At 45.0% G+C, this 16,886-nt stretch overlaps 2 protein-coding genes across 4 annotated transcripts; one reads left to right on the top strand and one right to left on the bottom strand.

Moving 5' to 3' along the window:
- Positions 1 to 2,023: 2,023 nt before the first annotated feature.
- LOC109752976 (ABC transporter C family member 10) lies at positions 2,024 to 10,065 on the bottom strand. Of its 2 annotated transcripts, XM_020311905.3 has the most exons (13): positions 9,785 to 10,059; positions 8,945 to 9,011; positions 7,469 to 8,856; positions 6,943 to 7,263; positions 6,781 to 6,867; positions 6,056 to 6,655; positions 5,784 to 5,948; positions 5,006 to 5,300; positions 4,525 to 4,739; positions 4,133 to 4,438; positions 3,509 to 3,572; positions 2,948 to 3,187; positions 2,024 to 2,779 (listed from the first exon to the last, which is right to left on the bottom strand). In XM_020311905.3, the coding sequence occupies exons 2-13, from the start codon at positions 8,958 to 8,960 to the stop codon at positions 2,670 to 2,672; spliced, it is 3,807 nt and encodes a 1,268-aa protein (XP_020167494.1). In that variant the 5' UTR covers positions 8,961 to 9,011; positions 9,785 to 10,059; the 3' UTR covers positions 2,024 to 2,669. The 2 variants fall into 2 exon arrangements, with proteins under 2 accessions (XP_020167494.1, XP_040252624.1); XM_040396690.3 differs by lacking the exons at positions 2,024 to 2,779; positions 2,948 to 3,187; positions 3,509 to 3,572 and having other exon boundaries at positions 4,221 to 4,433; positions 9,785 to 10,065.
- Positions 10,066 to 10,220: 155 nt separating this feature from the next.
- LOC109752980 (ABC transporter C family member 10-like) lies at positions 10,221 to 14,993 on the top strand. Of its 2 annotated transcripts, XM_073503135.1 has the most exons (6): positions 10,606 to 11,025; positions 11,099 to 11,383; positions 12,449 to 13,881; positions 14,195 to 14,515; positions 14,592 to 14,678; positions 14,803 to 14,993. In XM_073503135.1, the coding sequence occupies exons 1-6, from the start codon at positions 10,683 to 10,685 to the stop codon at positions 14,893 to 14,895; spliced, it is 2,562 nt and encodes an 853-aa protein (XP_073359236.1). In that variant the 5' UTR covers positions 10,606 to 10,682; the 3' UTR covers positions 14,896 to 14,993. The 2 variants fall into 2 exon arrangements, 1 of the variants encoding a protein (XP_073359236.1); XR_005763703.2 differs by lacking the exons at positions 10,606 to 11,025; positions 12,449 to 13,881; positions 14,195 to 14,515; positions 14,592 to 14,678; positions 14,803 to 14,993 and adding an exon at positions 10,221 to 10,581 and having other exon boundaries at positions 11,099 to 11,210.
- Positions 14,994 to 16,886: the final 1,893 nt, after the last annotated feature.

Here is a 16,886-nt window from a genome sequence, read left to right as displayed (position 1 = left end):
GCCCCCTTCCTTGGACACCGAGAAACGGAAGGAAAGCTGCCAGGAGGATCGTCGAAGAAGCACAACAGAGCACCTGGGGCGAAAAGTGGAAGCACTAGGAGTCGCTCCAGTGACCGCACAAGGGGAGAGGCATCTGCGGTGGGCGTCACGGCTGTCCACAGGACGGGGAACCCTATCCCCCTCCGAACATGGCACAGCCACGACCTTGCCGCCACAGAGCAAGACTCCGTCGAGGCATACACCTGCAGGAACGCACACCCTACACAAAAAAATCACCCCTTGGGCTCGCCGCCGACGAGCGCTCTCCAATCTCACTGCCACTCTCCCGAAGAACCAGAGAGCCCCAGGCGGCGTCTCCAAGGAGAGAACGGCGCGCAGGGCGCCGCCGCCGCCCAACCCCGGGACGGGTTTTGAGCTTTCACCCGGGATCTGGGACGGGGGTGGATAGAGCAGGTCCTCAGCGGCGCCTCCAGGGAGAAAACCACGCGCGCGCACCGTCGCCGCCGTGGCCAGAGAACCGGCCAAGGGATTACCCCAGACGCAGTCATATACCACCGTCACCCCGCCGGCACCGGATCTACTTGCCAAAGCAACAGATCTGACACGGCCAGAGGAGGGAGTGGAGCAGAGGAGGAGAGAGACCCGACCTTCAGATCTAGAGTGGAAGAAGCCCACGCCACGACCACCTCCTGCCGGCTCCTCGCTGCCCAAGCTGCCGAGGAGGCCGTCCGCCGCATCCTGCGCCCGCCACCTGCCGTGAAGGTAGCGCCGCCTCGCCGTCCGGGGCCGCCGCCCCGGCGTCCGGGGTCCTTCGCCAAGGGACGAAGCGACGGAGAGCCTCGCCGCCACCTTCATCGGCAGCCTCCTAGGCAGGCGTACCTCTGGTGGCGGCAAGGGGAGGAGGGGCTGGAGGGGGTGGCGGCGCGGGGGGAAACCCTAGTCGCCCCTGAGTCGCCCTAGGAGGACGACGCGGGAGCCGCGGGAGGGGGAAAAAAATCTGGTCTTGAGTTGTCCCCGAAGAACCCCCCGAGCTTGTCCGTCCAAGCTATATAAGCTGCAGGGCTTGGCGCCGCAAGCTCTTCTATTACCGCGACCTCGAGGACGTCGCTGACAACGTGCGGACTCGATATGTTCGTGTGTGCAAGTTTTGTAATCTCCTGTGATACGTTGAGATCGCAGCTTGAGAATCAAATCTTCTGTAGATGATTCCGGTGGTATCAATATACACCACGCGTAGTGGCCTCCATATTAATATAGGACTATGCAGATTGCACAAGGAATCACCTCACATGCCACATTATGTACTCCTGTTCCATTGCACAGAGACGAAGCAGCATCCACCAGGTCAACTCTTAACAGCCACCCATCAAAACAGAACCTGCTAGTGAAGCACCCATCCATCCATCCATCCATCAGCGGCGCTGGTGCAGAGGAACTTGGCGACGAGGGCAGCTGACGTCGGCGGTGGAGAAGCCGAGGCCGGGCCTTGAGGGCCTGGGCTCAGGTGAGGCCGCATGCAGGTTCGGACGAGGTAGTCATCGAAGGAGGCGGTATGGTGGTGGGAGAAGAGAAGAGGCAGGCCATGATGCAGCTTGGGAGGCGGAGAGGGGAGGTGGGTCGGAGCCGCCGCCGGCGAGGCGAAGGAATGGGGGAAAAGCGAGGAAGATGAACTGTGTGATCTGGTTCAGCCCAAGTGTGACTCCCACTCGTCAGCCTGATGTGATGCTGCTAGTATTATTTCTAGTAGCAGCAACGGCACCGCCTCATACCTCTGCTGCACGCAGCAACCGCTCAGCTCCACCTACTCCTCTCCTTATCAGCAGCAACCGCAGCTCCACCTTCTCGCCGGAACCAGCCAGCCGCCATCGTCCCGTCGCACAGCTGCCACTCCACACACGTCCGCGCCGATGACCCGGTCGATACCATGCTGTGAGAGGAGACATACCAGCAACAGCTCGATGGTGAGCTGCGGCGCGCTGGGGCAGACACACTTGTGCCCTCCAAGATCATCAGAGTCACTTGATAGAAATGGGACTGGGCCTCATGGGCCAATAGGGATACACCAAATACAGTTTCAACTATTCTTTGTGGCTCTGTAGGAACTCGCGGCCCGTTATGCCAGTCGCAACATAAAAGGCGGTTCTTAACACAAACGCAAAGCAAAGCTGCTTCCCATTGATGAAATACATCGAAGCATATCCAAAAATGAAACCAACACAAAGGCAGTTCTTTACATTGCATAATCTTGAACCTCAATCATAAAGCCAATGCATTCAGCATAAACTTGCTAATCAACAAACGACTCGGCCATAACACTGTCAGCAAAACACATATGCTCAACTTGTATCGCAGGCAGAGGTTGCAGATAGCGGGGAAATCTTCAGGGTTTGATTACTGGAGCGCGGAAATCTTCAGGGATTTACTATGTTCAGCTTCACCAATTCCAAAGAGCAGCGGCAGTCCACAATGTATTGCACAGAATTTCTGGTACCAATACATAGCAAAAGAAATCTCCAGACAATAACAACAGATAGTACCGTCTTTAATTCCTATTCCAAACAGATGGATACCTCTGAGGTAGCATAGAGTATCATTATTTTCAAAAGGCTGATTTATCTTTTATCTCTTGGAAAGCTGCAGCAGCTAAACATAAAAATTGGCAGTCTCTTCTAAATATTTCCGTTCGATGTGTATGACCAGTACTCGTTGACCAGATTGCGGAAGAGAGATCCTTCAGTTTCCATGAGCTTTATAGGTTTGTCATACTCCACTACTCTCCCTGGAAGTGTTCATATATACCTCATTAGTATGGGAAAGATCCACAATAAAAATTTGGTTCCAAGTATAATTCAAATATTTCATATTGATTAGTTCGGGTCAATAGGACGATGAGTTCTACAAACATGTCACTATATTTCTTATAAGTTGCCGGATAAGAGCAACATACCGTCGCTCATTGCAAGTACCATATCGCAGTCCATAACTGTTGGTATACGGTGTGCAACTGTAATAACGGTGCAATATTTGAATTCTGTCCGGATCGTTTTCTGAAGGATAGCATCTGTTGCATTGTCTATGGAGGCTGTCGCTTCATCCAGAACTAAGATGCGGCATCTTCTCAAAAGTGCGCGTCCCAGACAGAAGAGCTGCCTTTGACCCATACTCCAGTTCGACCCGTCTTCCACAACTATGAAGATAAGATCTTGATCAGTATCATGAATGAGATAGTTCCAAACATCATGCTAGCAAAAATATGAGAGCCATTAAGATTCCGATTCATTGTTGGAGATAATCCATTGATGGGTCCGAAGTACTTGGGCCTGCACCCTCCTCTATTCGTGGAGAATACGCCTAGGACTAATAACAGTAGACATATTTAGTGGCACATGTGTTATCACACCTATTTCAGTTTCTGAAATGATTAGAGCAAGTTTCTGTTTGCCCATGTTATTAGTTTCGATAAAGGAAGTCCAGAAAAGAAATTATAGATGAAAGTGAAGTTTCCTACCATGTGAATCCAGTCCCTGTTCCTTCTCCTGGACAGCTTCAAGAAGTTGACATTTGTCAAGAACCTGCAGCACAATAATAACGAAACAACCACTTTAGTATTAATTTTGAAATGTTCATGCGCCACAAAATGAGAAAGTGGGACCTAAGCAATCAGTTGGTGGGAGGTGTGTGCTGTACAATCCTACCAGGCGTTAAACCAATGTGTTTGAGTTCTGAACTCGAATTTGTGTGCTTATTATTAAGTTTCATGAACCAACCACTAGAACCAAAAGTCTAAACTGATGAACAAGGTTGGGCAATCCACATATACTTCAACACTTATTACTTCGATCAATGAAAATTTATCTAGTTCCTCTTAGCCAGTCTACCTTTTTTATGAGAAAGGCAACTTGTCTTTTGAGATTCCTCTAATTCACTTTTCGCCCCAATTTGATAATGTGCTGAACTTTCTGAAATCTAAGGTATATATCAAAGTAACTGAACTGCAACAGTACTGCGAGGACTAACTCATGATTAACCAATAAACACACATCAGGTTCTCTCAGTGTGATACCTTTTCATCATTATCTTATCTGATCATTGTGTAAGATGAGAAAAAGCAACATAGATGTGTACATCTTACCTCCCATATTTGTTGATCTGAGAATTTCCCAAGGGGATCTAGATTGTATCTTACTGTACCCTGAAAAAGTGTTGGATCTTGTGGAATGATACCCAAATGCGAACGCAGGTCATGCAAGCCTATCGTGCTGATGTCCACAGAGTCTATAATTATTCTCCCTTCGGCGGGTTCAACAAGACGAAACAATGCACCAATTAACGTTGTCTTGCCACTTCCCGTTCGACCAACTATACCAATCTTGTCTCCACCTTCAAGCCTGCAAGTGATTCCATGTAGTACAAGGGGAGCATCTTTCCTATACCTGATCTGTCAGATGAAAATCAATTGCATACATCTGTTAGAAGTGTTAATAGGATTTATTTTTTACCTTGCAAATATTTACATCTGATTACCTTCAAATCCCTAATATCCACATTGCCATTTTGGGGCCAATCTGATAACGGTCGATTTTCTTCAACAACTTCTGCTGCTTCACTTTGTATGTCCATGTACTGGTTCACCCGTTCCACCGAGATTATTTGATTCGCAAGTTTGCATTGCATTTCAATAGAGACAACAAACGCAAAATTTAGGGAAAGACCATAGGACAATGCCATTCCCACAAAACCTGTGCAGGTATGAAAACAAGGAATTAATTCTACTATTTGCAATATTAATATTCATAAACTGTACATCTGTAAAGTATCAAATACTTTATTTAGTTAACTTCGGCACATGAGCATTAAAATTCAGTCAGAAGTCACTGAAAAGGTAGCAACATTTACATGTGAATGCATCTAAGATCATACTTTTTGCAAATCAGATGCAAGCAATGCTGACTACTCAACTTTGTTCAAATATCTGAAGCACCATGGTGTTCATACAATTGCTTACCAGGGCTAAAGGTTCCTTGAGGAAGGAGGGCCATGATGAAGGCAGAAAAAGAAAGAACTGCAGTGCTCAGTATCTCCAGACGTTGAATCAACCATTCAGTTGCTGCAAAATTACAGAAATATGGACTGGCATTCTTGTCAACAAGATCCAAATTTTTAGCAAAGAAACGATCTTCTTCCTCAAAGGCCCTTATTGTTATAGCCCCTGAAATCGATTCACCTAAGTGATTTGCTAGATCAGACTTGGTAGTACCATTGATCCGCATCAATTCCTTGGCTGAGGCAAGATAGTACCTCTGCATGACCAAACACAACAGGTTTCGGTTAATGAGAACATCTAATGCAAAACTGTAGGACAAAAATAGCAGCACAGAACATCAATTGGTGGTTGAAATCGAATAACCATAGACATGAGGCTTAGGGCAACTCCAACGCGGATCACCTAATGGACATCATCAAATGACCGCGGACACGTCCAAACATGCCCGCAAACAGGCCATCCATCCAACCGTAGTCACCAAATCCGGACAGTGGGCTATGACTGGGCCAGGCAGACGGAGAGGAAAAAGAGATGAGTGGACATGGGCTGTGGGAGATGTGGACCAACTAACAGTGGGTCAGGCAGACATCCGGACTCCCCCAAAGCTCCCGCAGTTAGAAAATTCGTACGTCCGCGGATATTTGGTGACTAGCGTTGGATGGCTAAAACTGCCCGGACCGTTCATGTGATCCGCGTTGGAGTTGCCCTTAGCCACAAAGAACAAAGTCATACCAATTACCTGCAACCAAATTGCCAAAACTATCACTGGCACGGATACAAACAGAACTTGCCATGTAATAGCAACCAATACCCCTAGATTGCTAAATGCACTTAAGCTCGCACCAAGACTAAACGCAAAGGAAAATGGAACATCAAGGTCAACAATACTCAAATCTAAAGAGACCTGCAGTAGAAGAAAAAGGGAACGAGTTAATCTATCGTGAGAAAAATCCTTGGGTGTAACACGGAACGGAAATATATTGTATTTACCATTCTATTAATAATTCTTACCCGGCTAAGAACCCTTCCAAGAGGAGTAGAATCAAAAAAGGACATTGGTGCACGGAACAATGAATTGAGCAATTGGGAAAATAAGGATCTTGATGTCTGGATCCCAAGAACAACAACCACAAAAGATCTTAATAGCAAGAAGAACATTGTGCAAACTCCGATAATAATGTAGACAGAAATTAACTTCAGTGTACTGACACGAGGATTTTGGACATTAGCAGCCATCCACGAATTCTGTAATATTTGCCCAGCTACAAACATTGTGTAGGAAATCATACACAAAGAGAAATACAGGAGGCCTTTGTTCTGGCGCAGGTAAAGCATATAAGGCTTAACACCTGCATCCCCTGTTTCTCTTTCCTCTTTCTTGATCAGTTGATCTGCCGGTGATAGCTTCACAGACTCTGTATATCTACTTCCACAAATATCATGTTTCTCCTTTATTGATACTTCCTCAGGTCTTTGAGTGGGTATATTGTTATTAAGATCCGAAACACCAGTAGTATCTTTATGGGCATTTACAAGGTCTTTAAATTCTTCACAATCTGCCAATAGATCTTGATAAGGTGCAGACCGGATAACCTCTCCATCTGACATTAACTGCCAAGAATCATCAGTAGATTTAGATGACATCAACAAATAAATAAATCTAATTACAGATAAATATAGATCATAGAGGCTCGTATATCAGCATATGGTGACTTCTTCGAAGTGGAGAGAGGTACCAAAATTGAGTCAAATACGGGTAAAAAATCCACTTGGTGCGTCACCAAAAGTACGGTCTTGTCTGATAGAGCACTCATGACATATTCCTGTTACAAAGAGCTTTGTAAAACAGTTCACAATCAAATAGAAATACAATCTGCATCTGCTGATATGATCCTTACATTGAAGAGACTTGTGGCTGTATGGGCATCAACAGCACTGAAAGGGTCATCAAGAAGATAGATGTCTGCATTTTGGTATAGTGCACGAGCAAGCTGGACGCGTTGCTTCTGACCACCACTAAGATTTATGCCTCTCTCCCCAATTTGGGTACAATCTCCATATGGCAACGTTTCAAGGTCCTTGACCAACGAGCACCTCGCAATTGTGTTGTGGTATCTTTCCCCGTCCATCGGTGATCCAAAGAGAATATTTTCTTGCACAGTTCCTGATTGGATCCATGCATTCTGAGAAACATATGCCATTTTCCCGCAGACTTGGATCTGGAAAGTTTATGCAAAGATCATGAATTTGATATAAGGCTGTTATGAAAAAATGAATTGATTAACATACTTCATGTTAGCAAATATAGTTGAGCATAATTTTCATAAATTTCGAACCGAACATGATGCTTGTCAACAGGATATATTTCTCTCCGAATATGGCATCTATTTCATTAACATATGAAGTTAGTAAAAGAAACCATACCATGCCTTCAATTTTGGGGACCTCTCCGAGTACAGCAGCCAAAAGTGTCGACTTTCCTGATCCTACCTCTCCACAAATCGCAATCTTTTCTCCACCTTTGACTATCAGATTTATATTCTTTAGAGTTTGTTTTGATGTTCTCTCATCCCACGAGAAGCTACACGAATTCATCGCTATAGGGTAATCAATGCCAACACAAAATTTCTTCCTAACTTGCCCGTTTAGCTCAGGTGCATCAAGGAACTTTGATATCCGAGTGAACGCAACCTTAGCCTGTATCACAGCTGCAATAACTTCTGGTACTAACCTTATTGGGTCTTGCACAAGATGTAGAGTTGCCACAAAGGTGAAGACACTGCTAGCATTAAGGGGGATTTTCAAAAGATAGCATGTCAGAAAGGTCGCTGCCGAAACCAGAACGGGTGAAGACAAGAACATGAAAATGTTGTATGCCCTCCTAAGCTGGAATGCTGACAACCACTTGTACTCAACCTTTCTCAACCCCTCGATGACCTTCTTGAAGTGAGATTCCCATGCATAAAGTTTCAAGACCTTCATATGAACTAATGACTCAGACATGGCCTTCAATCTCACATCTTGTGCTTCCATAAGTTTACTCTTAGATTTGTGTTGCAGTCTGGCCAATGGAACATTGGACAGTACGGTCATAACAATGACAACCAAAGATGAAATCATTGCAGCGCCAACCGCATCGTATAGAATTACCAGTGAAATGCAAAGCTGAACACTTGTTGTCCATGTTTGATGGAACCAGTATGGGGATTCCCCAATCCGATACGCATCGACGATCACATAGTTCATAATATTTCCAGAAGAGTGCTTCATTTTTGCTGCATTTGATAGCTTCTGTTGTTTCTTATATATAGCCGCTGACAGGAGTGACCTCACCTGCAGTCCTAATCTCCTAGTGCGGAAATACCACTGTCTCTGTGACAACGATTCACAGCATTTGCAGACAAACAGCAACGCAGCGAGCACATAGCCTTCATGTTTAAAGTTCCCTTTCCCAACTGATACATTGATGAATGCCTTGAGAATTACTGGGCCAGCAGTTACAGTGAGAACCTTGAGCAAAGCAAAGAAGCCCGAGGCCAAGATGGCATGCATGTGACAGGAAACAATAGTCCAGAAGAATGATGGTGCGGCGTGTGAAGGCGGCCGCTTCTTGGCATTCAGCTTCTCCATGAACACTGAGTACTGGTTGTGTGCTCGATCTGTGGCGCCTAGAAGTGGCATGTCTTTGTCCTGAAGGGGTTTCTTGTAGCCCATCTTCATTAGAGGATTCAACCACCAAAATGACATCTTGCTGAAAAACCCAGCTTTAGCAAAGGGAGTCACCTGACTCTCAGAGTCAGCTACCTCACCGCCTGAAAAAAACCACCGTTAGCAAAGGTGTAGCAGTAGTGATGTACGGTAGCTGCTATGTAACATGAGGAACTTGAGGAGAGGATTTACTTGTGAGGGAACCCATCTGTGCGTGCAATCTGTGTTGCTCCTAGGTGGATAAGCTCCTGTTGAAACCCTGCACCAATCATGAACAGGGGACCATTTAGGACTTAAGACAGAGAAGAGATACACTCATTTTTATGAAGAGGAGAAGGCAAAGAACAGATACTCTTTCTTTATGAAGGAGCAGCCAAAGAACAGATCGTACAAATACTGGTACTGGAGCAACCTCAGAGTCCGAATCCCATGAAATTATTTAGAGGCACGCACAGAAATTTAACGCTCGCTCGGAACACAAATATCACATTGTCGCATAAAAATAAAGGAAACCCAAAGCTGAAGAAGAAAACTGTATGGTTTTGTTTGGCTACAAGAAACTACAAAAACTATTTTGTTTGGTGCCACAAACGAAGCAATGACGCCAGTGTTGACCTCTCTATAGGCTGGTGAGTATGCAGCGCCCTCCTCCTCGTCCTCCTCTGTCCAAGCTAAGTTGCAGGGCTCGGCGCCGCAAGCTCTTTTATAACTACAATGGTGTACTCCATGCCCCCCCCCCCCCCCCCTCCTCATAATGGAAAGCAGCTACTTGCTACTTTGAGCCAGCCTGATGACGTGATGTGCGTGTGTACAAGTTTTCTAACATATCCTGTGGTATGCTGATCGAGATCTACGCTTGAGAGTCAAACCTTATGCAACTGACCAATATAGTAAGCTATCAGCAGATTAATAATATACACCACGGGCAGTGGCCTCCATATATGAAATAATACAGACTATAATACATACATACATACATACACTATGCCACATTTTTCTACTCGTGTTGGATAATCAGACGGAATCAATCACCTCTTCCCACATTGATGTGGGTCAAAACTGGGCCAGCTAAAGCAGCATCCATCGGCGGCGCTCGCGCGGACCAACTTGGCAACGAGGGGGGCGACGTCGGCAGCGGAGAAGCCGGGGCCAGGCCTTGAGTGCCTGGGCTCGGGTGAGGCCGCAGGTTGGTTCGGACGAGGTAGTCGTCGAAGGTGGTGGGAGAAGAGAGGAGGCAGGCCATGGTGCGGCTTCGGTGGCGCAGGGGAGGTGGGTCGGCGGCGGCGGCGAGGGAATGGGGAAAAGCGAAGGTGGTGGCGTGAAGAGGAACTTTTTTTTTTTGAGATCTGGTCGGTCTGGTTCAGCCCAAGTGTGGCTCCCACTCGTCAGCCTGATGCTGCTAGTTTTTTTAGAAGAGAGGCCCAAGAAGCGCTCGCCCACAAATAATTAGGTCTGGTTTCGCCTTCTGGTCTACAACATGGGCCGGCATCTCTTTGGGCCAACTCCGCGATTGTACACCGAGCTCTTCCCTTCTTTTTTACCCCGAATAAAAAAAAAGCTATTCCCTTTATTTTGCTCCTGCTATGGATTCGCGTCTTCCCCCTCCGCCGCCGTAGCCGCTCTTCCAATCTCGCATTGGCTGCATTTAGGTCGCGCTACCCCGCGCGGAGTCTAGGTGCAGTTCGGGGTCGGTGAGCGATGGAGGCGGCGGCCACCGTGAGACGAGGAGCACGACGTTCACGCATCAGCGCATCTCCGACGCTCCCCACGCCAGAGACGAGTGCAGAAGTGGCGGGATGAGGCGCCGACGCCGTCCGGATGCGCTACGGGTAAGACCAACGTGTTCATCCGATTATTATTATTACTGAAATGGAGAGACCTGAGAAGATTGTCGGTGGCTTAACCCCGACAACTGAACCAAATCAGAAAGATGCGCATTAGCCAGGAGGAGTTATATATGCCCGTTTTTCCCCCCGGCTGTTACATGCTTTTTGTGTGGCCTTTATCCCACAAAAATAAGCTCCTTACGCGCCGTGATACCCTGATCAGAAGACAACACATGCATGAGGATTCTTGCTTGTTGTGTTGTGAGAAAGAGACCTGCCAACCAATATCAATTCTCTTGCTGTCATGTGGTACAACTTACAAGTGGCGTGGAAAGAAATTTTCAATGTGCTTCAGCCTTCAATGCTCTGAATTTGTTAATTTTGAATCTATGACTAGAGTTTGGCTCAGCAATGCCAATAATGCTGCTTTGAATGCGATTACTGCTGGTATGTTGTCGACTACCCGGAAATTGCGTAATGACATGCTTTTTTTTCTTGATTACCGTGGTCTGGTTTACAGGTGATGTGGCGGCGACCGTCGGGGTAACTCAAACGCAGGAGACCGTCGTGTCCCAAACTGAACTCGCAGACCCTGGAAAAAGTGCCTGCTCCCTTATGGAGGAAGCAAAGATGGTGGAAGCTCCCCAGCTCAGCTGGCAACGAAGAAATGAAGGACCACACTTCTGCTGGGGCCGATCACCACCGTGGCAACACGCGGTGCTGTTATGCTCAGATTTACCTCTGCCTTTGGCTGTTGGGTTTGTTGTTTCTGCCTATGCATGTGGCTGGTTTTATTTTGATGGATGTAAGAGTGGACTTGGATGTTGTTTCGTTTCTATGAAAGCGAACAGGGCGAAAGGCCTTTCGATCTGCAAAATGTGGCATTGGGTGATTTCGTTTGCATAGTATATTGATCTGGTGGCCGTGCGGTGTATATTAATATGGCCGGCTGACACCGGAGTTGGTTACAGAAAATTTGATTCTCAACATATCACAGAATATTTTCGGACAGAAGATTACAGAACTTGTACACACCAAACATTTGGCACGTTGTTAGCTTGGGGCTACTACTCACCAGCTAGTAGCAGCCTAGAGAGGTTAACACTCAACACTGGCACCATCGCTTCAGAGGGAAAAGGGGCGCCATTCTGGGCAATTTGTTTTTGGATATCTGGCCTTTTCTCTTTGAGGAAATTGTTGAATATGGGTGCGCCCTCTTATAGCAAAACAAAGCAGTTCTTGTAGTTTCTTTTCCTCTGGCTCAACAAGGTACAGTTGATGATCACTGACGAGTACAGTTTCTCCTTCAGCTTTGGGTTTCCTTGATTTTCATGATGCACTATGATCTTTGTGTTCCGAGCAAGCGTTCAAATTTCCGTGTGTCGCTCTAGATAATTTCATGGCATTCAGACTTTCTGATGTTTGCTCCAGTACCGGTATTTGTAGTATGTGCTGTTTGTCTGCTCCTTCATGAAGAAGGGCATCTGCTCATTGTCCTAACTACAGTTTCTTGTTCATAATTGGTGCAGGGCTGCAGCAGGAGCTTATCCACCTTGAAGTGCAATGGGTTCCTTCACAAGTATAATCCTCTCCTCCACTTCCTCATGTTACATAGCTAGCTACTACCTCTGATTAAAATTACTTGGAAGTTGTTTGTCTTAAATCAAACTTCTTAAGTTTGACCAAGTTTATCGAAAAATTTGCTAATATCTCCAACATCAAGTACATAGTATGAAAAATATATTTTATGATGAATTTTACGAAACTAATTAGGTATTGTAGATGTTGGTATATTTTTCTATATACTTCGTGAAACTTAAGTAAGTTTGACTTAGGACAAACCTAGAACTTTCAATAACTTGGAATGCAGGGAGTACACCACTTCCGCTACCTATGCTGAAGCTGATTTTTTCAGATGGTGGGGCAGCTGATTCTGCGAGTCAGGTGACTCCATTCGCTAAAGCTGGGTTTTTCAGCAAGATCTCATTTTGGTGGTTGAATCCTCTAATGAAGATGGGCTACAAGAAACCCCTTCAGGACAAAGACATGCCACTTCTAGGCACCACAGATCGAGCACGCAACCAGTACATGATGTTCATGGAGAAGCTGAATGGCAAGAAGCAGTCGCCGTCACATGACACACCATCATTCTTCTGGACTATTGTTTCTTCTCACAAGCGTGCCATCTTGGTCTCTGGTTTCTTTGCTTTGCTCAAGGTTCTCACGTTATCGACAGGCCCAATAATTCTCAAGGCATTCATCAATGTCTCACTTGGGAAAGGGACCTTTAAACACGAAGGCTATGTGCTCGCTGCGTTAATGTTCGTCTGCAAATGCTGTGAATCATTGTCACAGAGACAGTGGTATTTCCGCACTCGGAGATTAGGACTGCAGGTGAGGTCACTCCTATCGGCAGCTATTTATAAGAAACAACAAAAGCTATCGAATGCAGCAAAAATGAAGCACTCTTCTGGAGAAATTATGAACTATGTGACTGTCGACGCGTATCGGATTGGGGAATTCCCTTACTGGTTCCATCAATCATGGGCAACAAGTGTTCAGCTCTGCATTGCTCTGGCAATTCTATACAATGCGGTTGGTGCTGCAATGATTTCATCTTTAGTTGTCATTATTATCACTGTACTGTGCAGCGTTCCATTGGCCAGACTGCAACACAAATTTCAGAGTAAATTTATGGAAGCACAAGATGTGAGATTGAAGGCCATGTCTAAGTCATTAGTTCATATGAAGATCTTGAAACTTTATGCATGGGAAGCTCACTTCAAGAAGGTCATCGAGGGATTGAGGGAGGTTGAGTACAAGTGGTTGTCTGCATTCCAGCTTAGGAGGACCTACAACGGTTGCCTGTTCTGGTCGTCTCCTGTTTTCGTGTCAGCGGCGACCTTTATAACATGCTATCTTTTGAAAACCCCTCTTGATGCTAGCAATGTTTTCACCTTTGTGGCAACTCTACGTCTTGTGCAAGACCCTGTTATATTGATGCCGGATGTTATTGCTGCTGTGATACAAGCTAAGGTTGCTTTCACTCGGATATCAAAGTTCCTTGATGCGCCTGAGCTAAATGGACAAGTTAGGAAGAAATACTATAGTGGCATTGATTGTCCTATAGCGATGAATTCGTGTAGCTTCTCATGGGAAGAGAATACATCAAAACCAACTCTAAAGAATATAAATCTGGTAGCCAAAGCTGGAGAAAAAATAGCAATATGTGGAGAGGTAGGTTCAGGTAAGTCGACGCTTTTGGCTGCTGTACTCGGAGAGGTCCTCAGAACTGAAGGCATGGTATGTTTTATTAGTAAGTTCATCGTCTAGTGAAATATCTGTCATATTCAAGAATTGAGACATTTAGACATGAAGAACATAGCCAGTTGACAAACGACAGGTGGCTTCGAATCCAGTTTGTTAGTCGTTTGCATCTCGGTTAACAAAAATAAGCTTGAATCCCTCCATTCGTAGATCAATCAGCATCATGTTCAGTTTGCAAAGTTGTTGAAAATTATGCTCGACAATGTTGCCAATATGAATTACGTTAATCAATTCATTTTTTTCATAAGAACTTCATTTCAAACTCTTGAACTTTGCATAAACATTTCAGATGCAAGTCTGTGGGAAAATAGCATATATTTCTCAGAATGCATGGATCCAAACAGGAACCGTGCAAGAGAATATTCTCTTTGGATCGCCGATGGACGGGGAAAGGTACCACAACACAGTCGTGAGGTGCTCGTTGGTCAAGGACCTTGAAATGTTGCCATATGGAGATTGCACACAAATTGGGGAGAGAGGAGTAAATCTTAGTGGTGGTCAGAAGCAGCGCGTTCAGCTTGCTCGTGCACTATACCAAAATGCAGACATCTATCTTCTTGATGATCCTTTCAGTGCTGTTGATGACCATACAGCTACAAGTCTCTTTAATGTAAGGATCATATTCAGCAAATGCAGACAGTATTACTATTAGAGTGTGAACTGTTTTACAAATCTCTTTGTAACAGGAATATGTCATGGGTGCTCTATCAGACAAGACTGTTCTTTTGGTGACACACCAAGTGGATTTTCTACCTGTATTTGACTCCATTTTGGTACCTCTCTCCACTTGAGAAATGTCAACATACGATTACATTTGAGCCCCTATGATTTATATTTATCTGGAAGTAGCTTGATTTATTTGTTGATGCCATCTAACATAGTGGTGTTTTTTGTCAGTTAATATCAGACGGAGAGGTCATTCAGTCTGCACCTTATCAAGATCTATTGGCAGATTGTGACGAATTTAAAGACCTTGTAAATGCCCCATAAAAATACTATTGGTGTTTCAGATCTTAATAGCAGTATATCCCCTCAAGGATCTAAGGAAGTATCAATAAAGGAGGCAGATGGTATTCATACAGAGTCTGTGAAGCCATCGCTGGCGGATCAACTGATAAAGAAAGAGGAAAGAGGAACAGGGGATGCAGGTGTTAAGCCTTATATGCTTTACTTGCGCCAGAACAAAGGATTCCTGTATTTATCTTTTTGTATCATTTCTCACATGATTTTCATTGCTGGACAAATATCACAAAATGCATGGATGGCTGCTAATGTCCAAAATCCTCATGTTGCTGCACTGAAGTTAATTTCTGTGTACATCATTATCGGAGTTTGCTCGATGTTTTTCTTGCTATCAAGATCTTTATCAGTCGTTGTTCTTGGGATTCAGACATCAAGATCCTTATTTTCCCAGTTACTCAATTCATTGTTCCATGCACCAATGTCATTTTTTGATTCTACTCCTCTAGGACGGGTTCTTAGCCGGGTAAAAATTCTTAAACCAATGGCAAATACAACTATTTTCTGTTCTGTTTTACACCAAAAGATTCTTCTGAGGATAGATTAACTCGTTCCCTTTTTCTTCTAATGCAGGTTTCTTCAGATTTGAGTATCGTTGACCTTGATGTTCCATTTGCCTTACTGTTTAGCCTTGGTTCCAGCTTAAATGCATATAGCAATCTAGTGGTATTGGCTGTTGTTACATGGCAAGTTCTGTTTGTATCCATTCCAATGATAGTTTTAGCAATTAGGTTGCAGGTAATTGGTATGAAGTTATTTCTCTGTGGCTAAACTATGTTTCTCTGTGGTTTCTGTTGGATCAAATGGAAATCAGCTTGCTTTCGACATTAAGAACTGCCTATTTATATTGCCATGTAAATATATAGAGTATTTTTATTTGCTTATACACTTACAAAGCACTCTGATCTGTCTGAGATGAAACTGATTCCGCAAACGGGCGCCTAACAGGCGCGTTAGTTCAATCCCCAAAGAACTGTGCGCACACGCAGCAGAGTGATTCTAACCCAGCAGTACGGGATTGAACACTGAACGCACTGACCAACTCACCCACCACAATTGACCTGCAACATTCCTTCTTTTACTTCCTAAATACAGAGATTTTTTTTCAAAACTATGACGTTTTTTTATAGCAAATTCGGAAACTATAGCACGTAATGCAAAAAAACCAGAACTATGACCCGTCGGCCTAGTGTTGGCCGAAGAGGTTCTTTTCGGTCACTGTTTGGCCGAAAAGGGCTTTTCGGCCCGCGGTTGACCAAGGTAGAGTTCTGTAGAACTGTGTAGTGTGCTTGAGACCAAGAATGCCCGTCCCTACATATTATTGAGTCCCCTCCAAGCATGCCTTTTTCAGTCAGTCTCCCCTCATACCGCGGTTGAGGGAGACCAATCTTCTTAAGGCCAGGAATGAAGTCAACACAAAACCCAATGACATCCTCTGTTTGATGGCCCATGGAGATGCTTCCTTCTGGCCTAGCGCGGTTACAGACATATTTCTTTAGGACTTCCATGAACCTCTCAAAGGGGAACATATTGTGTAGAAATACGGGGCCCAGAATGACAATCTCGTCGACTAGATGAACTAGGACATGTGTCATGATATTGAAGAAGGATGGTGGGAACACCAGCTCGAAACTGAGAAGACATTGCGCCACATCACTCCTTAGCCTTGGTAGGATTTCTGGATCGATCACCTTCTGAGAGATTGCATTGAGGAATGCACATAGCTTCACAATGGCCAATCGAACGTTTTCCGGTAGAAGCCTCCTCAATGCAATCGGAAGCAGTTGTGTCATGATCACGTGGCAGTCATGAGACTTTAGGTTCTGGAACTTTTTCTCTGGCATATTTATTATTCCCTTAATATTCGACGAGAAGCCAGACGGGACCTTCATACTGAGCAGGCATTCAAAGAAGATTTCCTTCTCTTCTTTAGTAAGAGCGTAGCTGGCAGGACCTTCATA

The sequence above is a fragment of the Aegilops tauschii genome, chromosome 7, assembly GCF_002575655.3.
Source record: "Aegilops tauschii subsp. strangulata cultivar AL8/78 chromosome 7, Aet v6.0, whole genome shotgun sequence".
Taxonomy (NCBI): Eukaryota; Viridiplantae; Streptophyta; class Magnoliopsida; order Poales; family Poaceae; genus Aegilops; species Aegilops tauschii.
Note: the sequence above shows the minus strand (reverse complement) of the source record. Positions and strands in the feature narration are given on the sequence as shown.